The sequence below is a fragment of the Sturnira hondurensis genome, unplaced genomic scaffold (assembly GCF_014824575.4).
Source record: "Sturnira hondurensis isolate 20B ecotype Veracruz unplaced genomic scaffold, ASM1482457v3 Scaffold0006437, whole genome shotgun sequence".
NCBI classification, from domain to species: domain Eukaryota; kingdom Metazoa; phylum Chordata; class Mammalia; order Chiroptera; family Phyllostomidae; genus Sturnira; species Sturnira hondurensis.
The window spans coordinates 9,144,013-9,167,179 of NW_028079068.1; the positions used below are offsets into that span (position 1 = coordinate 9,144,013).

The 23,167-nt window shown below is 54.6% G+C and overlaps 1 protein-coding gene across 2 annotated transcripts; it reads right to left on the reverse strand.

Annotated features, from left to right (window-relative positions):
• Positions 1 to 1,514: 1,514 nt before the first annotated feature.
• On the reverse strand, positions 1,515 to 22,456 carry CPA5 (carboxypeptidase A5). 2 transcript variants are annotated; one of them, XM_037049190.1, is made up of 11 exons: positions 22,179 to 22,456; positions 20,976 to 21,057; positions 19,832 to 19,966; positions 11,676 to 11,774; positions 10,240 to 10,341; positions 9,003 to 9,104; positions 8,548 to 8,658; positions 8,045 to 8,135; positions 4,595 to 4,794; positions 4,221 to 4,305; positions 1,515 to 3,777 (listed from the first exon to the last, which is right to left on the reverse strand). In XM_037049190.1, exons 1-11 carry the CDS (start codon positions 22,292 to 22,294, stop codon positions 3,590 to 3,592), a joined length of 1,311 nt encoding a protein of 436 aa, XP_036905085.1. In that variant the 5' UTR covers positions 22,295 to 22,456; the 3' UTR covers positions 1,515 to 3,589. The 2 variants fall into 2 exon arrangements, with proteins under 2 accessions (XP_036905085.1, XP_036905086.1); XM_037049191.1 differs by lacking the exon at positions 4,221 to 4,305.
• Positions 22,457 to 23,167: the final 711 nt, after the last annotated feature.

The window sequence follows — 23,167 nt, forward strand, 5'->3', positions numbered from 1 at the left end:
CAGCCTCCCTTGCACTTGGGCGTGGCCACCGGAGGCAGCCCCAGCCAATAAGATGCAAGTGTGGAGCCTTGCAGGGGCCAACGCAGCTGGTTCCCATTTCTTGCCCCTTGCCTTCCTGCCTGGAGTTCAGTCATATGGTGGAGCTAGACCAGGGGTCAAAAGGTCAGCAGAGGGGCAGAACAGAACAGGCCAGACGGGTCTGGGTCCCAATGTGTAAAGGAGTCACTGAACTGGCCTGAAACTGCCCCACCTCAGATGACTTCTTGTTCTCTGACAAAAGGAAACCCTTGGTCTGGTTAACCCACTGCGAAGTGGGTTTCTGTCACATAACGCTAAACCCAGTCCTAGTCTGTACCAGGCTGAGGAGGAGAAACAATCCTTCAACAGATATTGAGTGCCTACTGTGTGCCGGGCAGAACAGAGGGTGAATAACCCAGACATGCTCCCTGACCTCTTAGAGATCTCAACAGGTGGTGGAGACAAACAGTACACACAACCAAAGATGTCGATTAATTACTATCACTGCTATGGAAGAAATGAGGCAGGCCTTGGAAAAGAGAATAATAGAAGGTTTGCTTCCAGTGCGTGGGTCTGGAAGGACGAGTGAGGAAATGATATTGGAGGCAAATTTAAGGAGTGGTCTGTTTGAAGGAAAATGAGAAGACAGAATATTCCAGACCAGAAGAACAGGCCACGCAAAGGCCTCTAGCTGGGAAGGAGCAGAAGGAACCAAGAAGAAGCTGGTGAGTTTGGAGCTGGTGAATGAGGGATTGAATGAGAGAGGTAGGCAGGGCTGGCCATGCAGGCCCCAGGGCGGATTTTATTTGACATCATTGAAGGATTTTTAAAGAGAAAGTTGCCTTTTAGGTTGCACTCATCTGAAAAGCAATGTCAGCCCCAACTTTTGTGGGCCATTGGCTGCATAGAGATCTTGCCAACATGGCCCATTGTCCTCGGGGGTTTTGGGGGTATGACTGGGGTTCATCTGAAGGCTGGTCCCAGGCTTGCCACGCAGTAGTTGCGAGCCCTTTCGTGACTATCCCCTCTCGGCTTCTTCGTCTCAACACAAGGACAGCGACAGTCCTACCTCTATGAGGAGGCAATGTGTTTAGTCCAATAACCTGTTCAGAACAATGCTTAACACAGTAAGTTGCTAGAACAGGGTTCATTATTTTCAGTTACTCAGAAACCCACTGGGGTCCAGATCCTCCTGCCTCTAGGGCAGTGCGTCTACAACTTAGCATTAGCATCACCTGGGGCCCATCCCCAAAGACTCTGATTCAGCAGGTCTGGGGTGGCCCAAGAATTTGCATTTCCATCGAGCTTGGGGGAGGGGGGATGCTAATGCCCGAGGCCTGAAGACCACACTGCTTTAGCCCAGGACCCGCACAGCCCTTTGGGGATATCTTGGAGGAGGATAACTACCCACACACGTTGGAGCCATCTTCGGCCCTGGCAGACCAGGGCAGAGGGTGGAAGACCCAGAGCCCCAACTCCCCATGGAAGATTCAAAGGCATTCCCTCCGGGAGTCAGAGAGCAGAGTGCAGTGGCCCTTGGCCTTTAGGAGACCTCAGAACTCCTGGCTCAGATGGCAAGAATGCAGATTTGAGGAGTCCACCCCACAGACCCTGTTTCAACGGGGTGGTTGAGCCCAAAAACATTCATGTTAAATGACTCTCCTTGAATTCTGCTGCAGGGGTGGCCCAGTGGCGGTTTCGTGACAGTGGTTTTGTTTTCAGACAAACCCGAGTTCAAATGTCCTCCAACAACTTTCCATCCTTGCGTGGCTTTTAAAACTTCTCCAAGTTGTGCTTTCCTTATCTGAAAAATGAGCTTATTAATACCAATCATATCCCCCCATGAGGCTGAAATAACAATATTTATGCAGAGGGCAAAAAAAGTTATAATCACAGGCTCCAGTGTGCACAGGTATAACTTGCTTTATTTATCTACAGTTTATATTAACTTAGCTCCTGACCTCATATTTCCTGCTAATAGCAGAAAACTAGCTTTGGAATACTAGATCACTCACACAGCTTCTAGCTTTAAAAAAAGTCTCAAGTCTCTTTTGGGGACTTGAGAAACCTTGCATTAGGTTTCTCTCCTCCTCTGTTGCTGGCTCACACTCTGGAGAGGATCTGGGTTCTTCAGGGGCTCATCACCCTAACTTCCTCAGGCCTCCCCCCATGGCCCCGCTGGTCCTGAGCACAGGCATCATCTCCCTTGGTCTCTGTACCTGGTCCTTCTCATTTCTTTTTTCAGAGCTCTCCGCTGAGGCGGACCCAGCCACACAGCGGCCTCTGATCACCAGCCCAGACGCCTGGCTCAACCATTGTTAAACTGCTGCCCAGAAGCCAGGTTGGAATGGGCCTTACCTAGAGTTTCAATCATTACCGATCACCTCCTTCTACTAACTGGTCCAACATCTGTGTTCTTTTTACAGGTCGGGTGGAAAGCAGGACTGCTTCTGATTTCACCCTGCTTTCGTCCTCGTGATTTATAGTAAAACCCTGGGCTTTGCGTCCTGCGGGGGTCGACCCACAGGTACCCACAATCCTGTTCTTTTACAGCAGCAACAACAAAAGTCTAGTCTGGTGAGTACGAGACTTGCTTTCTGCTTCCGGCTTACACAAATCCATTCGGACCTCCAGCCGACCTCTTGCTTCTTGGGGGTAACTGCCCTCCCACTGAGCACAGGGCAAACAGCCCCATGACACTGCCCCCCAGTGGTAGGGGAAGTCAAAAGGTACAAAGAAGCCTGAGGATGAGGGAAGACACTGTATTTGTATCTCAGAACATTAGCCCTTTCTCTCCCTCAGGCGAAGCGCTTACCGAGCACACCGCCCGGCCTGAACTCACTGCTCAGTGCGTGACCGCCATGATGACTTGGGGGAAGGGGAGGGGAAGGAGGATTCCTTCTCCCCGACTATGTGGTGCTTCGCTGGGCTGGCTCCGCCTGGCTGTGCCTCTGGGCTCCTAAGACTAGGGAAGCCTATGAGGGGGACCAGGAGGAGCAGGTCCCAAGCCGTGACTTGTTCACTTTCACTTACCGGGTGAGTGGGATCTGCTGAGTGGGAGCCTCGGACGTGTGCCATGGGAAGGGAAGCAAGAAGGCAAGGAGGCTGCCGCTCTCTGCCCACCTCCCCCTCCAGGTGCTGGAAATGCCACCCCTGGAGATCCATGCCTGCGTCAAACAGTGTCCCTGCCAGAGTCATCTTTAAGATGGAGGTGCCACCAAGGGTCGATGTGTATGCATGTTAATAGTTCCCGGGGGGTGCACTGTCTGTTCTGGGCCCTGAGGACACTGCAAGAGGAGAAAGGGTAAGGCCCGCCAGCCCCTCATCCTCCCGAATACCTGGAGAGAAAAGGGGCGTTTGGAGCTGCCTCTGTCCCCTCCTCAGTGCTGAGCTCGGGGGAGGGGGGGTGGCTGCCAGTGCAAGGGGCCACCAGGCCTGTTCAAACTTGCTTTTATTTTCTAAGGAGTCGGAGTTTGAGGAAGGAGGGGGTATCTGACTCTGGGTTCAGGAGGAGGCCTAGGCCTCGTGGAATAGGATGAGCGCTCCTGCTCTGCATGCGGTGGCCGTGCTGCTAGTAGGGGTGATTCAGGGTGTGCTCCATGATGGTCCGGACGGCCATCCACGTCTCCTGGGCCGTGGGGATGATCTGGGAGGCTGGCAGCAGGAAGCCGTAGCGCCCGGTGTCCCGGAGCTCGAAGCTGAAGGCATACTTGATGCCATTGTCATAGGCCCAGTCGAGGGTGATCCCACTGGCCACATCTGAATACGAAAGGGCAGGAAAACGCCCCTGAGTGGAAGAACAGAGTGTGGCCGCAAGGTACGAGGATATCCTGAGTGGAAAGCGGGCCCTGGAGGCCCGACCCCCACCCACCCGGACCACATCCAGCCTCCCAACTCAGGCCTTAACCTGGGCCACCACCTGCTCATTCTCTGCCCTAGCAAAAGGAACGCTCCTTGAGGCCACTAGGCGGAGGACCTTTGCCCTCCAGGAATGCCACCGAAAGCTGGGCACTGGGCGCCGGGAGCTATGAATGCTGCAAAGTAACAGCTCCCCAGTGCGGAAATCAGCTCTGGCCCAGGCCGGCCGGCCGTGTGGCACTGCGCTGTGGCCAGCCAGGCCTGCCAGTCAGCAAAGGGCCTGCACCTGCCCACTCCAGGTGGATGTGGTGCCCGAAGAAGCGGCCAGGGGAAGGCTCACTCACAGAGGGTGGTGCTGATGCTGCCGTAGGTGTACTTGATCCCATGGACCTCGTACAGGGCCTGCACCGAGCTCTTGGCCAGATCGTACTGCAAGATGACATCCGGAGGGTGAGAGGCTGAGAGTCTCCAAACCCCTACACCCTCACCAGCTGCCAAGAAGGAGGGAGCTAGGAGTCTTGGACGTTGACTGTATAGGTGGGTCTCATGGGAAGGGAACACCGCACTTCCAGCTTTGGACTTAATCACACGTGAAACCAAGCTCCCCCTCCTCCCTACCCTGGCATGGCTTGGTCCAGACTCTTGTTTCAGAGTGAGGGCCTGAACCCCCTCGGAGTCTGCCAGATGCCTCCCCCAAGCCCTGTGCGGCCAGTCTCACCAACTCCCTCTGGTCTGAAACAGGCTCCAGCGAGTGGCCGTACGGGTACATGAGCATCTGAGAGTAGCTGTGGATGGAGATCAGAGCTTTGACATTCCCATGGGCCGTGATGAAGTCGGCAGCGGCAGCCACCTCTGGCTCAGAGTGAGGGTAGGGCCCATGATAAGTCTCTGAGCATGGGTTGCCATTCGAACCGTTTCCTGGAAATAAAATAAAAGCATCTAGAGGGTTCAAATGTCCAGGCTTGGGAAAGACACTTAATGCACAAAAAACAGCCATCTACTCCTCTATATTTCCCAGCTTCCTTTGCAGGTTGGTTGAGGCCATGTGACTACTCGTGACCAATGAGAATGTGTGCAGTAATGACGTGTCACCTCTAGTTTGAGGCTGTAAGAGCAAGTATGATGTCTCCACACTCTCTTCTGTCTCTGTGGTTGGAAGCAAAACACTTCAGATGGAGGAGACATCCTGGATCCCTCCGTCACCATTGGAAGAGACCTGCCAAGGACAGCCACCTGCCCACGTTGGATTTTGTGTGCATCAAAAGCAAATTTTTATTGTGTTGAGCCCCTGAGATGAGGAGGGGTATTTGTTACAGCCGCATACCCTAGTCTAGCACATCAGAGGGTTGTAGCCGTACTGGGACTGAGCGGCTCTGCGAGCCTGTAAGGAGCTCCCTGGACTTGTCTTTGGTTAAGTCCCGACTGTGGCTCCACTGCAGAGGTGGGTCTGCCTTAGCAGTTGCCTCCAGAGGAAACTCTAGGTCTCCAACCCCGGCTTCCCCTATGAGCTGACCCTTCATTGCTGATCCCCGACGGCCATGGGGAAGACTTGGGTCAGCTGAATGCTCCAACTCAGTGTCTGCTCAAACTGTGCCACAGCCACCACCCCACAAGCAGCGTGGACAGGGGCGCGTGACCAGGAAAAGAGGAAGTAGAGCTCCATGGTTGCCCAAGGCTGGTCTGCAAACCACAGATACATCAAGTCTCTGAAAATTCTTTCTGGGAACCTGATAGGGGGGAAGAGAGCAAAGAGGAGCTATGTCTCTGTTTTGGTCACGAATTTAATTTGTTCCCATCTCCTCCTAGACTCTTTGCTTCCCATCTCTCTCCCTCCTGTTCCGTTTTCCTCCCTCCCCAGGGGCCACACTGTAGAGGACTGGGCTGAGCTGGTCAAGATTTGTGGGTTTGAGACACACTTGAAAAGAGTCATCCCCGTGCCTCCTCTTGCTCCTCCTGCCTGAAATGACCACACGCAAGGCTGCTCCAGAGGCCAGGGATCACCCCGATTCCTGAAGCCTCCCGAGGGTGCCACAGCACCCCTCTCGCCCCCCAGGGCAGTGGGCTGGCTGGAGAGCTGGGCACCGGCCCATGGCCCAGTTCAGACGATGCCCTGGGGCTTCAGCAAGTGAGGGCTTCCTGGGTGGGAGGGACAACCGACAAATGACTCATTACGTAGCAATTACATTGAGGCAATAATAAAACCATGAACAAAACCTTCCTGCCTGAGTCACCAACCTCCGCACACCTTGTTGTTCCTGTCCAGAGGCAATTCTGTCACCTGGAAGCACCTCCCCTCTTGGGCTGCAGGTCCTCACCTGGGGTGGCGACCTGCAGACCGGGTTAGAAGGGGATGTGCCTGCAGGGAACTGAGGGGTGCTGAGCAGCCCCTTAGGAGGGAGTCAGCCCAGCGAACAGCGGCCGGGATTGTTGCCTCTGCCGGGAGCTTCTGCACCTGCTACACTTGATGAATGACAAATAGCAACAGATGAGCAGCGCAGGGGAGGCTGAAAGCTTTGTCCGCATCGGCAGCCGTTGCTTAGAAAGTGGTTCCCTGCCAACGACCAGGTGGCTTTGCCCAAATATGGAGGAACACTTCAGGCCATTAGTTCTGGTTTGAGCTAAGCAGAATAAACTAATCTCCCCCGACCAAATGGGAATTAGCTGCCTGCTTCTCTCCGCCCGTTCACAAAGTCCTCTGAGCCTGCCTGCTTCACGAGTACCTGCTAATGGATTCATTAGCTATTTATTTTTCCTACTCTAAAAATGTAATTTGTAGCAAGGGGAAATCTCTGGAAGGGCATGGTAAATTATTAAAAGCAGTAATCTTTGGGTAGTGGGATTATGGGAGCTTTTTGTCCCCGCTGGGCTTTTCCCCCCATATATATTTTTACATTGTTTGTATACTGATTTTTTTTCTTGCAGTGAAACCGCAAACGTTATTTTCTTTGAGAAGTAATTCGTCTCCCTGCTAGCTAGCCCATCTCCGGGTCTGTGGGTACTCACTTCAGCCAGTTCTGAGGGGCCCGCGTGGATGACCCCTCAGGGCCGGTGTCCGGCCATCGGGAGGTGGAAATGTCTCATTTTACACAGCTGTGTTTCCTTACACAAGCAGTTACACACACACAGCCTCCAAACCTCAGGAAACCCCCACACTGTGGCCTGGGGGGCTTCTCTCCAGATGCTTTGGAGCTGTCTTTGTTTTTCAATGAGCACAGACTGAAAAAAGCCCGAATTTCAAAGCGACAGGCATCCAGATCTAGAATGTTCCATCTCTTTGGTTTAGCCACCCATCTGTGGATCTGCTCTTCAGCAGCAACAGCACTGCCTCCTGTGGAGCCAAAGCTCGGTGCCCCAGCCCCCTGTGGGTGCCACATCCGGGGGCCAAGGACGGCACGCATGCAACCCTCTCCTCTGGGCACTGCCCTGATCGGACCCAGCATCCCACCCTTCAAAGTGCCGCATGCCCAGGTGCACACACTCGTCTCTGGGCGTTTAGGGGGCCTCGGTTTCCTCATCTAATCCCCGTGCCCCTGGGGTGGTAAAGGAGACCATCTGGAAAGACACCAAGGAACTTGGGAGGAAGCTGCCCATCCCTCCCTGGGAATCATACACCTCAGCCCCCCACCCCGCAGCCCAGGGTTACAAAGTAATTGGGTCAAAACTAAAAACCAGGCTCAAGGGGTGCCGATGGTAAGGAATCGACTTATTTTATATTTGAAGTATTGTTCTGGCCTCCCCAGGGGGCGAATAGCAGGTCACCGCTCTCAGGAAATGAGTTCGGAGGCCTTGCCTTGTGGCCTGCTCCCTTCCGGGCAGGGCTAGAGGGGCATCGCAGGCTCCAGACCGTGACCACATCAGCAAGATCGGCTCGCACCTCGCCCGCCCTCCTCTGCCCTCTTTCGGCTTTGACCCTTGCAGTCGGTCTCCATGCAAGATGCTGTTTCCACGTTTCTTTTGAAGGCTTAGCCTATGTATATGTTTTACACACATGTGCAACCTGTCCCCACATCCCAGTCCTAGGCACACGCCTGCCTGTCCCTGGCCATGACTTGCAGCCGCTAACTGTGTCGCCTCCCAAGTTATGGGTCAGCATAATGGGACAGTGGGAGACGGGTCAAGGCCCAAGTCCTTCTCCAGCCCTACCCTCGGGCCCAGCAGACCGCCATACCTCCAAAGCCTGACCTCCAGTTCCTGTTAAGATCCACACCAATGCAGGAGATTCCGGGTCGGCTGGACTTGTTCTTCCGCCACAAGCGGTTCTGAGAAAGCCGAGGACGGAGGACCTCGTGACTGGGCCCATTCCCAGGCCCGGGAACCCCTGAGTTCCTGGCCTAGGAAGGGGGCTCTGGTGGGACAAGGAGGGGCAAAGAGAAGGAGTCTCTAGGGCAGGTTGCGGCTGGCGTGGGGCTGGACCAAGGCCGCAGATCAGACTTTGTGGTCAAAGCCGGGGTCTGGTCAAGGGCCCAGGCACAGGCTGCTAGCTGTGGCCTTCCTTGGGCAGCAGGAGGGAAGTCAGAGGACAAGATCCACAGCTTCAGGACCGAGCAGCCCACCCGCCTCAGTGAGACTTGGCAAGGAACCCGAGGGACCAGCTTCCCAAAGCCGAAGCGACCTTTCCTCCATCACCCCTGGCCCCTGACCCCTGATCCCTTCCCTCCCAGGGGCCCTCACCATGCTGTGGGTAAAAGCAAACCCATCGGGGTTAGAGACAATCTCCAGGAAGATGTCCATGGCATTCAGTATGTTCGTCAGGATGTCGTCTTTGCCATATTCACTGACAATCTGCAAGAGAGGACACAGCAGGGACACGGTGAGGGACACGGTGAGGGAGGCCCTCCTCCGAGGCTGAACAGAACGTCTGCTCAGCCAGTGGCTGCAGACAGAGGGGACATCGGGCCATTAGGTACCTCCTTTGCCCAAAACCAAAAGCTTGGATTTTAAGCAATCAGAAGGCAGAGGCCAGATGTGCGCTCTGAGATGGGAAAGGCCAGCTGGCAGCTACTCCAGAGGGCGGGAGAGTAGAAGCACCCTGAGTTTAAAAACCAAGTGTGGTATTTCAACTGGAGGCACCCTGACACAGTCAAGCAGCCCCCTCCCCTGCCCCAGCCCCCATCGCCCATGCCGACCTGCTTGGCCGTCCAGATGCCTGTGGCGTGGGTGATCCACTCCCGGGAGTGAATTCCAGTGTCAATCCAGATGGCCTGGCGCGGAGAGCCTCCAGTGCTGAACTGGGGAAGAGCACCCGGACCCAGACAAGTTTGAACCGAGATGGCTACATCACTGTCCCTGGGCTGCCTGGAAGGAGGCCCCGGATGGATCCTCACCACCCGGGGTGGCCCTAGGGGCCCCGGATGGGGGCTGTATGCACAGGGACCTACACATGCGCCCACAAAGTACACAAGAGTTGGAGCCCTGGAGAGCAAAGTGATCCAGCCAGACACAGAACTTCCCAGGTCTGAAAGTATCTCAGATTCTTCTAGTGCTTCTCACACTTCAGAGGGCACCAGACTCCTCTGGAGAGCTTACTAGAATGGGGATTCTGATTCAGTAGGTCTGAGGAGGGCACTGAGGCTGGGCATTGCTAACAAGCTCCTGGGGATGCTGCTCCTGCGGCTCGAGGACCACACTCTGAGCAGCAGGATCTCAGACAACATTCAATCGCCGCAGAGGCAAGCAAGTCAGGTCCCGAGTCTACTGAGATATCCCTGGCCCTTCGGAAGCGTCCCCCGGGGGACTGTCCAGGGCACTGCCGAGAACAGCAGCGCCTCTCTTCTCTGACGGCTGGATGCCCTGCGTGGCCCACGCTCCTGGGTGCCCTTCGTTTGCCGGTGAGCTCCACATTCTATCCTGCCTCCCACCTGACCAAGGGCACTGCCACCGCCAAGTTCATGCCAACTCTGTTCGCAGGGGTCCTGTGAAGGTCTAGGTAGCCCCCACTGACTCGGGCCCATCTGTGGGGCTGCCTGAGCCAGATGACCTCAGTCATCTGTAAATGAGGCCTCTATGCACCTCTCTCCCACTTAACAGATGAAGCAACTGAGGAAACAGGAAGCAGGTGGAGTCACCCACTCTCGTACCCCAAGTTCAAGGTGACGACTGCCACTCTACTATTCCATCTCCATAGCAACCCTCCCACCTGCTTCCTGACCCAGGACATGCCAGGCCAACACACTGTCACCTGTCCATGCCTACAAGGGTGGGTCCCTGATTACCACAACCCCAAAGTTTACGGGTCACCTCAGGACAGGCATGTACACCTCTTCTCTTCCTCTAAAATCCCCACCGGCCATGACCATGCAAGAGCTCCACCTCATGCCAGAGGCCCTCCCTGAAGAGTCCAGTCCTCGCACTGCTTGCTCTTACCTTCAGGACAAGAATGGACCGATTTTCAAAGCTGTTGCCAATCCAGATTTTTGAGACAATATCTGCATTCTCAGTTACAAAGCTGTCGATCCAGCTATAGATCTGAAAGGAACGGAGTTCATCAGACAGGCAGTGGAGCGAGGAAAGCGTGAACCCCAGGACCTCTCTGAATGGTCTGCTCCTCCCATCCTCCCCTCCTTAAGGATTTCCCGCCTTCCGTGAAGATCTGAAGGAACCCACATCAAAAGCTACAAGACAACGACCTCCGGGCTTTAGGAAGCAAGCTGTGGTCGGCCTGGGTCCCCAGGCTTCTCACCACCACGCAGAGCTAAGCCTTCGCCTGGAAGGACGGCAGGTGCTGAGCCTGCTCAGTGCCCGGGGTCAGCCTGCAAGGCTGTCTGTCTCAGGATGGGAGTTTCTTTACTTCCATTCAATGCATTTGACAGATTTCACAGCCCTTGCAGTGTCGGTTTTGGTCTTTCTCCTTTTAGGTTCTTTCTTTTTTAAAAAAAATAATATTTTATTTATTTTTCGACGAAAAGGGAGGAAGGAAGAGAGGGAGAGAAACATCAGTGTGTGAGAGACACATCAATCAGCTGCCTCTCACACACCCCCAACCAGGGACCTGGCCCACAGCCCAGGCATGTGCCCTGACTGGGGATTGAATTGGCAAACTTCTGGTTCGTAGGCCGGCACTCAGTGCACTGAGCCACACCAGCCAGGGCTCCTTTTGGATTCTAAGCCACTTGAAAGCAGGGTCGTTGATCTCTGACATCAGCAAGTGCTAACAGGCTATATTGATTCATTCTCTTATTCTTTCAATACATATTATTGCATTAACAATTATATGGAAGAAAATGGACCCTTGGGAGGGGAGAGTGGAGGTAACAACCAAGTGGGCAACACCAGGAACGTCCCACCTTCCACACGGGGTGGGAGCTGTGCCTTGAGTTTCTTCCTGGACCGGGTGTCTCTCTGCTCCCCTTGTGTGTTGGCCTTTATGAACAAGTCACAGGCAGCACGGCTGCCCTAACCGGCTGTGCCTGTGATCGTGAACTTTCTCCAACTGAAGGCAGCTACGTTTGCTCTACAAAATGGCTCTCTAGCATGCCTGGCTTCCTGCCCTTTCTACGCTGTAGTGCCCACAGCCCGGGCCACTTAACCCCAGGGGCAGCTGTGGAGAGGTCAAGACCCCCAGATCACTAGCCAGAGAGTTAGAAATGAACGTACCTCCACCTGCTCTGTTCTGGGGGGTCCCACCTACTAGACTCATTTCTCCACCACAGACCTTCACCCAACACCTGCTCCACACTCCCCAAGTGTCAGATCACGGTCTCCCGCAGACCCCAGAGTCCTTCGCTAGTCTCTGCCTGAATCTGGAGACCCTGTGGTCGCAAACGGAAAACGGAGGCCAGAGCTTGACCGAGCAGACCTACCTCCTCCAGGGTATGGTAAGAGGAATAACTGAAGCTGTTGGCGCTGCGTTCCAGCCGGCGGGACTTGGCCATGGCCTCTCTCTCCTCATCCAGCAGCACCTGGGCAATGGAAGCACAAGTCGGCAGGGGAGCGGCGGACGAGACGGGCATGTCGCTTCTGAGCCCTGCCTCAGCTGGCGGGTGCACAGACACGACACCCACACAGGAGAGTGTGCCCCCGTGAGTGTGAGCTGCAGAGCAAGAGGAGACGCCAGGTCCCCCGTGGTTCGCCTGCTTGACAAGCTGGCATTCATGGTGCTGTTCCCAGATGAGCACAGGGCGAGGGGTCGGAGAGCCGAGCTCTGCATCTGAGTCAGAACAACTTGCTGTATGACCTTCGCCTTTTCCCCCTCAGCTGGGAGACTGGGGTGGTCATACCTGCCTTGGCCCCTCTTACAGGACGAAATTCATCATGGATAGGAAGGCGTTTTGGAAACGATGCTCGAGGCCTGCAGCCAACACTGCTTTTGTCCCCTGCAAACACTCTGCTACGGCCCATGCTGAGCCACGAACACTGACCCTCTCGGGGAGCACAGGGCTCCCCAACCCACAACATCCCACCTGCCTGCAGGAAGTGGCCCAGACAACTGGTGTGCAAGCCATTTGGAAAGTCTGTCCCAATCCCTGTGATTAAAGTGCTAGCAGACTTTCGCTTACAGACGTCCTAACTGCCCTGTAAGCACAAGCACAGGTGAGCCAGTCCTTGGGTGTCAGTTTGGAGGTGGCACTCAATCTTCATGTGGCACTTCCCACTGCCCCAGAGGGGGCGGTAGAGTTGACCTCCCAAATGGGCCCGGGGCATTTTTTCCCACCTCGGACTCAGGGAGGTGGGTGGGCGCGCTTCCCTCCAAGCTTACATACTCTCACATTGGACTCCAGGGCCCCAGGCAGCTGAGCACACAGCACTGACTGTGCAGCGTGGGAGGTGCCAGGAACCCCTCTGCCACAAAGGGTGCTGGGAAAACAGGGCCTCAACGCAAAGTTGCCCTGATTGGCAGCTCACAAGTAAATCTTGATGAGGCCTTGCTTCAGCGCCTTTTGGCTTACCAGGCATCTTTAATCTCACTATATCATTTGATCTGCTCATATGACCAGATAAGAGAGCAAGAATCAACTCTTCATGTTTTAGAGATAAAGCAGATTAAAGAACTAAAGGGATTTAATGAAAAAATTAACAAGGGGCAGAGTTGAGATAAGAAACCAAACCTCCTAGTTCACAGCCTTGGATTCCTTAAGGCTAGCTAGCTATGAAAACTAACAAGAATTATTTTGAATATTTAGCCCTTAAAAGTGTGGCTCAGTTGGTTGAGTGTCATCTTGCAAAGCGAAAGGTTGCCAGTTCGATTCCCAGTCAGGGAGCATGCCTGGGTTTCGGTCCCGTCCCCAGTCTGGGCACACTCGCTGTTTCTCCCACACATCCATGTTTCTCTCCCTCTCTTTTTCCCCCCTTCCCTACCTCTAAATAAATAGGTAAGTGTTTTTAAAGAATTATAGCTACAGAGATATATCTAGAGATATAGATTTTCGTAGGTATGTATGTATATAGGTACATCTGTGTGGCAACGCGCATGCGTGCGCAGAGAGAGGGCAAGCAAGTGAATACGTGACAGTTAACAGGTGAAAAGTCCATCCTACTATTCTTGCAATTTAAAAAGTGTTTTAAAATAATGAAAAAACAATACCCTGAGCCAAGGACAACAAGACACTACAATGCCAAAAAATATACCAAGATGTCTGTGAGGATAGAAGGATTATGATTTGACACAGTTTTCTTTTTTTCTGCTTTTACACTTTGACAACATCCTTATACTACCCCAATCAGTAAAATCTTCTAAATGAATAAACAATACCAAGGCAAAAAAAAAAAAAAAAACACCCTAAAGGCGAAAATACAGCCACAGCCGAGGAGTCTCGAGGCCCCGGGCTGGAAGGGCGCCCTCCCAGGCCCACCCACCTGCAGCCCCAGTGCGCTTGCTCACAGTCTTGCTCAAGTTCATGGGCTTTGAAACAGGACTGGAACTCCATGTTTGGGGTTCACTGTATTTTCGTTTGAGCATCAGCTACAAGCTAGACCATCACCCCTACAGTGTTTTCTGGCGGAACTGGCCAGGCTGAGGACGGCCGCACCAGGGCACAGCCGGCTTGCTGGCCGAGTTAGGTGGCAGGAGGAGGCCGGATGCTCCCTGGCCCAGCACCACCCTTGGAAGTGCCGACAAAAGGAATTTGTCTTTTTCCCAGTGGAAATCTCAGTGGCGCCCCGGGTGATCGATGTGTCTTGCAGTTGGGCAGCACCAGCTGAGGCCACGGGCAGCTGTCAGGGGGACAGCAGGCGGGCCCACTGCACCTGGAGTTAGGGCCCATCTATCGGGCTCTGGCCCTGACACAGTGATGTTAAAGGGCCCATCATCGAACTGCTGGGGACAGGGGAGGGCCCGAGGCGGTGGGTGAAGGTGTCCCACAAGGAGGAGAAATTGGGGAGGAAGGAGGCCCCCGTGACCCCACACCGCCCAGGGACGCCCACAGGAAGACGGCCCCCAGAAGGCTGCCCTTTGCTCCACACAGCAGCGTGGAGGCAAACGGGAAGTCGGCACCAAACTGCAAATATCTTTCCAAACACCCTCACAGCCTTGTGAATGGATGCGACACCCGCTCACAGATTGGGAATGCTCAGCCTCACAGCTGGGCCCCAGTTCCAGGAACATTAATCCACCCTGGCCTGGAAAAGACACAGATGTTCGCTCCCTCGCAGGGCCCCTGGGCCTCAGGGCCGGGGGAAGGGAAGGGAGGACCAGGAATGCAGTCTTGCCACAGGCTCAGGAATGCCTAATTACAGCCCTGTCAGGCTCCTCCGAGAAGAGAAGGAAGAAAAAAAAAACCTCAGGAGTCAGCCATTTGCCTCCCTGGAAGCCATAACCTGACAGGGAAAGTAATACCTTGGTGTGAATTAATTTATGACAGGAGTGAGGAAGCATGGGGACATGAGGCAAAGAACAGCGCCTCCAGGAAGGGGGAGGGAAGGAGACTGAGGGCCCCTGAAAGAGAAGGTGACACCTGGCACTGGCACCGGGCGCAGCAACCACAGAATACAAAACGGACACAGCTCATAGAAACTGCGGGCGGGCGGGCGGGGAGCGGGAGCCGGCTCCAACCCCCCCTCCCTGCGGCCCCCTCTCCTCACTCGTCCCCCACCTTCTCTCCCAGGCCCAACGTTTGCAAGGCAGCTACGCGGCTGGTGGCAGCCATGGTCCATGTTTACTTGGAAGGGGGGCTGCAGATCTGGGGTGTAGAACAGACCCCCAAGAGATCAAGGCCGAACTGCGGAGTCCCTGCCCCAAAGGCGGACTTAACCCAGCACACAAACAACAGTGACCGCCTCTGAGGGGGCACACGGCACAGAGGCAAGGGCGAGGCCTGGAGCCAGGTTGTCTCCGATGAAATCCCGATGCTGTCACGAACTCAGGCAAATTCCTAATTTCTCTGTGTCTTCGGAAAATGGGGGTCGTGTTATCACACACTCTAGCACGTGTTCTCATGAAAATTAGAAGGGTTAATGCATGTAAAATGCTTAGAACGTGGCCTACCATGTAGTAAATACCAGCTCTGATGATGACGATGATGACGGTGCCAATGACGGGACAACACTAGTCACTCTTGGGGTGACTCCAGCACTCTGTGACGGGACAGGCACGGCCAGGCGCGACTGGCAAATCTGGATGCCTCTGCCTCTGCCTCTGGCGGGAGGTGGGGCATTCAGGACCTGGGATGGCAGAGCGCCCTCCTCATAAATGGTCACGTGGGTGAGTCAGCGAGCCCCTGTTCCTGCTGAGGACCCGCAGAGGGGCGGTCCCTCTTCTGTCCCTGTCCCCTTGGTACAGGCAGACTCGGCCTTTCCCTCAGGGCTTTGCCCATGATTGCGCCCTCCTTCCCTCCTCTTCTGCTCTCATCCCTGCCCGCCCCTGCCTGCCCTCCTCTGCTCTTTAGACCTGCCATCCACCTTAGCCAACGGCATTTCCACTCCTGAATCTCTTTCCCACTAGTGTTTGTTAAGCCCACACTGGGCGCTAAAGAAAAGGCAGCCAACAAACAAAACCACCTGCCCTCATGGAGCTCACCATCTAGTAGGAGAGACAGGCAATNGTCCCTCTTCTGTCCCTGTCCCCTTGGTACAGGCAGACTCGGCCTTTCCCTCAGGGCTTTGCCCATGATTGCGCCCTCCTTCCCTCCTCTTCTGCTCTCATCCCTGCCCGCCCCTGCCTGCCCTCCTCTGCTCTTTAGACCTGCCATCCACCTCAGCCAACGGCATTTCCACTCCTGAATCTCTTTCCCACCAGTGTTTGTTGAGCCCACACTGGGCGCTAGAGAAAAGGCAGCCAACAAACAAAACCACCTGCCCTCATGGAGCTCACCGTCTAGTAGGAGAGACAGGCAATAAACAAGATAAATAAGAAAATGATATCGGAGTGTAGGCGGTAAGTGTCCAGGAGAGAAGTGCTGCGGAAGAAGGAGGGAATGGGGGAGCGTGAGGCAGAAGGGTGCAATTTAAAATAAGGTGAAAAGGCAACAGGTGAATAAGGCGAAAGCAGTGAAGGAATTAGCCCTGCAGATATCTGCAGAAACAGCATTCCAGCCACCGGCCCCACCCGTGCAAAGGCCCTGAGGTACAAATCTAGTCAACAGCCCTGAGGCAGCAATGGCTCAGGCAGGTTTCAGGAACAAGAAGCTGCAGGCACTGGAAGCAGAGGGAATGAGGGGGAAACAGTCATACGGCCATTGTGAGAGTTTGGTTTTTGCTCAGAGTGCTTGGGAAGGAATGCAGGGTTTTAAGCAGAGGCGTGATAGAATCACTCAGAACCTCTCTGGCTGCGGTTTTAAAACTAGGTAATAGGGAGGCAGGGGTGGGAGCAAAGAGGGCAGTTAGAAAACTCCTGGAACAGTCCAGGGGAAGGCCGATGAAGTGTTGGCCCAGTGGTGGCATAGGGACAGGAGAGCTGATGGGATTTGCTGATTGGATATGGGCTGTGGGAAAGGAGTCAAGGTTTCTTGTCTGATGTTGCCATTTCCTGAGACGAGGAGACTTTTGGGAGCCCAGGAAGCTCAGTGTAGCCCTGGGAAGTCTGAGATGCCCACAGGCAGGAAGGTAGATGAGTCTGGAGTTCAAGGTCGGATACATGACTCGGTTGCAGCTGTAAATGTGGGAGCAGCAGGAGGCTGAAGGTATTCGGTGCCGTGATCCTGGCTGAGGAGGGGTCAGAGGACAGGGCTGGGAAACATGCGAAGGAGCAGCCGGCACAATGGCACAGCCAGGAGTGTGAATTTCCAGGCTGGGTCTCCGGGAAGAGGAGAAGTGGGTGCTGGCTGGAGCGGGGCGGGGCGAGGGATCAAGAGAGGGTATTTTGTAAGGTGGGAGAAATAGCTCTGCATTTGAACGCTAATGGAAGAGATTCCGTAGAGAGGGAGAAATTGGTTGAGCGATATTTACACTAAATTGTATTTTGCTCTGGATGCTCAGAGTCTGGGTGATTCTGTTTTCTCCTTTGTGCTTTCCCCCTATTTTCCAAATTACCTAACATGAATATTTATTAATTTTGTAATCAGAAAAAAAAGGCCATTAAAATCCACAGAGCTGATTGCTCAAGTGAATCTTTTCCACGGTGACTCATCCTAGGGGAGGAAGAAAAAAAAAACCGAAGGGCTGAAAAGAACGAGGAGGTGAAGAAAAATTAAATGCAAATAGAGCTCACTCGAGATCAGATAATTTCTTGCCTGGCCCACCGCAATTTCCTCACCAGCCTCCCTCCTGTCAGCCTCTCCCCTGATCCTGGCCCCAACACAACACTGTCACCCTCGGAGAGGTAGTTCTTAAATGCAAATCGGACCCTGTCAGAGACCTGTGCTAGCTCCCCCACAGTTTTCAGGATAAAATCTTGACCCTTTCCCCCGGCAGAGGATGCATGCCCTTGGCCATCCGGATCAGCTGCATCGCCAATCGCCAATCGGGGGCCCCCTTCCCCTCCCAGGCCCCCCTCTCCGCTCTTCAGCCACACCGTAATTACTGCCTCTGCAGAGCGACTTGTGGGCCTCTTGTACTCGCTCCCATAGCAACCTGCTTCACTCCCTCCGAGCGCTCATCCACTCCATTGTAATCACTGATTCACTCCGTCTGCTCCCCGCCCCCACCACACTCCGCTCCCCTGGATACGAGATGGATCTCCAGCACCTTGCCCAGCACACAGCAGACCTCTCTGTATCTGGGGGCGGAGCGAATGAATGCGCCTCTTCCATCTCGAGCATCCCTGTGATCATGAGGAATTCGGGGGGCGGTGCAGGGGGGGCGCTTCCCTCCTCAAAACTCTCCAGTGCCTCTGGCCCAAGTGAAAGCCGGCACCAAGGCGTTTCACGCCTGTCCCGGCCTCGTACTACTGAACCAGCACACCTTCCCTTTCCTTCTCACGCCGTGCTGAGCGGCGGGTCTGTAGCCAGTGTTGGGGTGTGAAGATGGAAACAGGGCATGATCCTGGGCCTTGAGGGGCTCAGAAAAAGAGGTGTCTCTCTGGGCATGCTCTTCCCAAACCTATCAATTGAGTATTTCTGCCCAATGGAGTAATTTTAGCAGACAGCTGCTGAGGGCCCACCATGCGGGGAAACACTCTGTGCCAAAACCCGGGGCTGAGAAGATCCAGAAGACAGGGAGAAATCAGGCCTGTGTGTTAATAGCTAACACATCAGACTGGAGGCCAAAAACCTGAGTGGTGCAAAGCCTTGCCCCTCTTGTTGGCGCCTCTGAGCCTTCCTCCTCCTGGACACCACAAATCAGCGCCATACAGCAGCCTCCCGACCCCCAAAGCCAAAACCTGATCTCAAATCTGACCATCAGAGCTCCGTGCGTTGCAGAGGGTCTCCATGAAAATCCTGCCTGCCTGGGTTAGGGCTGAGAGTCCAGGGCATTTTGCTGAGAGGGAAAAATAAGGCTCCCCCATCAACCCTCCACCTCCTGAGGACCACAGGGGAGGACAGGCTGAGAGAATGGGGCCGGCCAGCCCCAAAGGAGCCGGGGAGGCTCAGAGGTGCCTCTGGAGCCATCCCTGATGCGCCAAAACCAACCAAAACTTTTTAGAGATCTCTTCCTATCTGCTCGCCAAATGCTGTGGGCCCCGGGCGGGGTGGGGGGTGGGGGTTTCAGGATGGAGCAGGAGTGGGGAAATGCAGACCTCAAAATGCAGGCACAGGCTTCAGTGAGAAATGAGCGCCATTTCTTTTGATGTGGTGGTCTCTCTCGTCTGTGGGACTTTCCCCATTTTTGTTTGTGGGGATTTAATTAGAGAAATAGCCCACCCCCCACATGCGGAGCGGGAAACAGATGTGCCTGATGAGGATAAAAGTCTTTGAATGGACCTAAGTGCCCCAGCCCTGTGCTCGCATGGGAAAGGAATGCCGCCTGATGCATTTATCCTCTGGCATGTGGTGTCAAGTGTGTGCGCTCCGGGAGACTGAGTTCCCACACTCCGAGCCCCCAAGGAGGTCAGCTGCAGCACAGCGTGGTGGGGAATGGACCGCGGCGGGTGGACCGCGGCGGGTACAGTGCTGCAGGTACACTACGGCATCTGCAGAGGGGTGCCCCAAAAGTCGCTGGGGGAAGGAGGCTCCTGGGGATATCCTTGAAGATAAAACAATGGAAATCAAATTCCACAGTGTTCAGAAAGGACACTGTAAGGGGCAGCAACATTGGGGCACGGGGAGGAGGGGTGTCCAAGGTGGAGGAGCCTTTCTGCCTACCCAAGGGCGGGTCTGCAGCCAACTCTCCCGAAGCTGTTGCTCTGGGAGCATTCTGCCTGGGAGAGGGGTTTGGTACTGCGAGCCCTGCGTTGGAGGTCAAGGGCAGGGAAGCCACAGCGGGACTCACCCTCAACGTCTCTGGAATGAAGGAATCCCCGTGTGCGCATGGCTGAGACACAGCGGGGACAGGACGGACGGAGCAATCAGAAAGGTAAAGGCAGCCGCACGCTGCCTTAGAAAGCCCCTGGGGTCTCCTCCTGTGTCCCTCCTCTGCTGTCAGCCCGGGACCTTGTTCCTCCACGTTGAGCCCAGACCAGAAAAGCAGCGCAGGGGTGGGACCTCACCTGGATGTCCTTTATCATGATGCTGTAAGCAAGGCCGTGAGACTCCAGGTAAGATTTGACATCTCTCAGTTCAGAGAAAGCAACTCTCATGTCCACAGGGAGGCTGGGCCGGGCCGGGCCACGCCAGAAGTCCACCTCGTTTACGAAGCAAAGAAAAATGGGTGTGTTTATCACATGCCCTTACACATGGACAAACAGGTCACCTTCCCTTACAGAGATATGCGCTGGCCCTGGTTCCATAATGAAAACCCTCAGGCCAGGCAGGAAGATGGGCAAAAGCAAAAGAATCCCCAAGTCACTGAGTTCTCGTCCCTTATTTCAAGCAGCTTCACCCCCCACGCTCATACTGCTACTTTGCCCACATCCAAAGAGCCCCAGACTTGCTGAAGGTGAGACACCTCACCATCTGGGACAAGGACATGGACAAGAGCCCTGGTCGGAAAGGAGAGACGTTGCCATCCCCAGACCTCAAGAAGTAGGAGAGGCCTAATTTGGGTTCCCGGGTCATTTAAATGTTCCATTCATTTTTCTATTTATAAAATGGAAAGCATTATTGCATGGGGTTATGAGTCCTGGTTGGTAGGGGCACTCATGCAAATAGGAACGAGGACTTTAGGCCACGGCCAGAAGTATTGGGTTATTTCGACAGCCCTTAAACAAGGCTTTTCTATTGTGGTAGTTGAGGAAAATGCTTTCCATTGTGGAACCCTTGCAGAGGACAGATGTCCTCAGAAGCAAACACTGAGGCCAACCGGGATGAGCAGAAATGCAACACAGGTTTGCCAGCTAAGTTCTTTCAATTGGCAAACAGATGTGGCCTGTCTGTGTGCTACAAGGCTTCCCACATGTGTCGTCCCTCCTGCCCCCCAGGGCTTTAGGACATTTCAGCTGTTCTCTGAGCAGCCTCCCCACCCTGCCCCCCACCCAGAACAGAAAGCTGGAGCCATCCAAACCTCTGGGCAAATGTCCCCAACCCTTCCTGAAGAGGAGCCCTCATTGATTTTTCCACAGTTCTGGGTTCTTTAGCAGAGCCATCAGAGAGCAGGTTGGTTTGGGGTGGGGCGGGCGGCAGGATGGGGCGCCAAAAGTGCAAGCCACTGTGAGGGAGGCGAGAACGTGTCTCCAAGCCCTGGGGAGTCCTCACCTTTTGGGGCTTCAGGCTCTCCAGATCCCTGAGAAGAGAAAGCTGCTTCTCATTCTTAGCCAGGATTCGAAGAACCTGGTCTCTGGGAAGACACAGGGCGGGGAGAGGGAGCTGTCGGAGGGCTTCCTGCAAGGCTGTGCTGCCTGGAGGAGGCAGCGTGGAGAAGAGACCAAGCTGAGGGGACCTGGTTGGAAGGCTGGGAGGCACCTGGTCATGGGGAGGCTGAAGGACACCCGAGCAGAAGGACTTGTAGCTCTGGGTATCCATCCTTCTCCTGGGGGCAGCAATCTCTCCAGCCCCAAGAACAGACAACCCCATGGACTAAATAAAAACTGCCAGTGCCGCTAATGAACCAAGGGCAAGACAGGGAGAGAAAGATGGAGAAGGAAGGTGGGGGTTGGAGACGGGTACGAGAACAAGAGGAATGAAGGAGAGAAAGGAATAGATACTGGGGTGACAGGGACGAACAGCGGTCTCAGGCGTTCCTTACACAACATTCCCAAGACCAGGCTCTGTCCGAACCTCATGTCCCCACCTGCTTTCTCCCAAGACCCTGAGGATATGGAAGGGGACATCAGCCTCCCTCTGATCTCACTTCTGGGGAAGCTGAGCTCCTTCCTGTCCCACTGGAGGGAGTGGGAGGCCGAGTGACTGAGCAGCCTGCAGGGCCGCCTGTGGGGTCTGATGCCTGGGGTGGCACGGGTTCCGTCTCTGCCTGCCTGTGAGGCCATGGACGATGAGGAGCCTGCTCTCTAGGCCGGTGTCTCTTTCCTCCCACGGGATCTTTGGGAGACTGAGGAAACACATCCACAGCTGACCTGGTGTGTCAGACCAGTGCTTCTTGCCACTTGAGCGAGTGCAACACCACATCCATCTGTGGTGGGGCACTTAGTCTTGGGAGGTCGCTAACTTCTTCAAGAATCTGAGGAAAGCTATGAACCGTTCCCCCAGAAAAAAAGTGCATACGCACAAAATTTATGTATGATTTCTGGGCATTCTTGGAGCCCAGATTAAGAAATTTGGGTTTGGGGAGGGAAAATAACACGGCTGTGTGTCCTACCCATGAGAGTGAGAGTGGGGGGATTATGAGTTGGGAGTGGGTTCAGCTTGACCAGGTCCCAGCAGGACGGCCACCTCCCCACTGGGACACCCAGTCCCTGAGCTCCTGTTGGTCCTTCCTTCTGCTCTGAAGCGGCCACTCACCCTGTGAAATTCATCTGGCCCAAAGCGGATGCCAGGATAAAGCAGCAGACCAGGAGCGTCCGCCTGGCCACAGCAGACGGCCCAGGGCCCGAGCCTCCTCCGAGGGTGCCCGGCATGCTTCTTCCTCCAGGCGAGCTTCAGGGGGTGTCCTCGCGCACAGGCATGGCCCAGGCCTCAGGACGGCTCAGCACCTAAATGCCGGCAGACCTGGCCTGAGAATGGGTGCCGGGCTCTCTCTGGGGAGACCCAGACTGGGACTCCCACATTCTGGCCTTGGGAGAACCAGGGCCCCGCTCCGCCCTTCCAGGCTAATCCTCTCCTGGAAAAGGCAGAGGAAAGAGGGAAAGAAGAAGAGGAGGTCCCTAACTTTCTCCCCCCACCCCCCTTTTTAATTGCATTTATTGGGGTGACCCTGGTTAACAAAATTGTGCAGGTTTCAGGGGACCAATTCTTCAACACAGCCTCTGCACACTGCACTGCGGGCCCTTAGCTTGCTTTCTTCCCCAGATGCTTCCTGGACCAGCGTCTTGTGAGCATCAAACCTGCCACCCTGGGAGACAGATGAGAGTAACTAGACACCCAAGGAAATCCTTTAGTTCTCTCCTTTCTTCTCTCCTCCTGCCTCCCCGCCCACTCACACTTTCCTTAGGCCACAGCCTCCGTATTACGCATGAGAGTGTGGGTGCCATTGAAAGACCTCGGGGTTGAGAAAGCTTCTGGTAAAAGATCTGGGGTAATTGACCTAACCTCTCTAAATCTCAGTTTACTCATCAGTGTAATGGGGTATTAGATGAGACAACTTGGATGAATTGGCTTGGCAAAGCCTCAAGAATGTAATGTGTTATTCTTTCAGAGGCACTGACTCGTAGTGACAACTGCATCTGAGGTCAGTATTCCAGTTGCAACAGAGAAGGGGAAGAGAAGAGAATGGAGAGGGGAACAAAAGAAATGTATTCTGTGAGACAGGATTCAGCGAAGAGTCCCCTTTC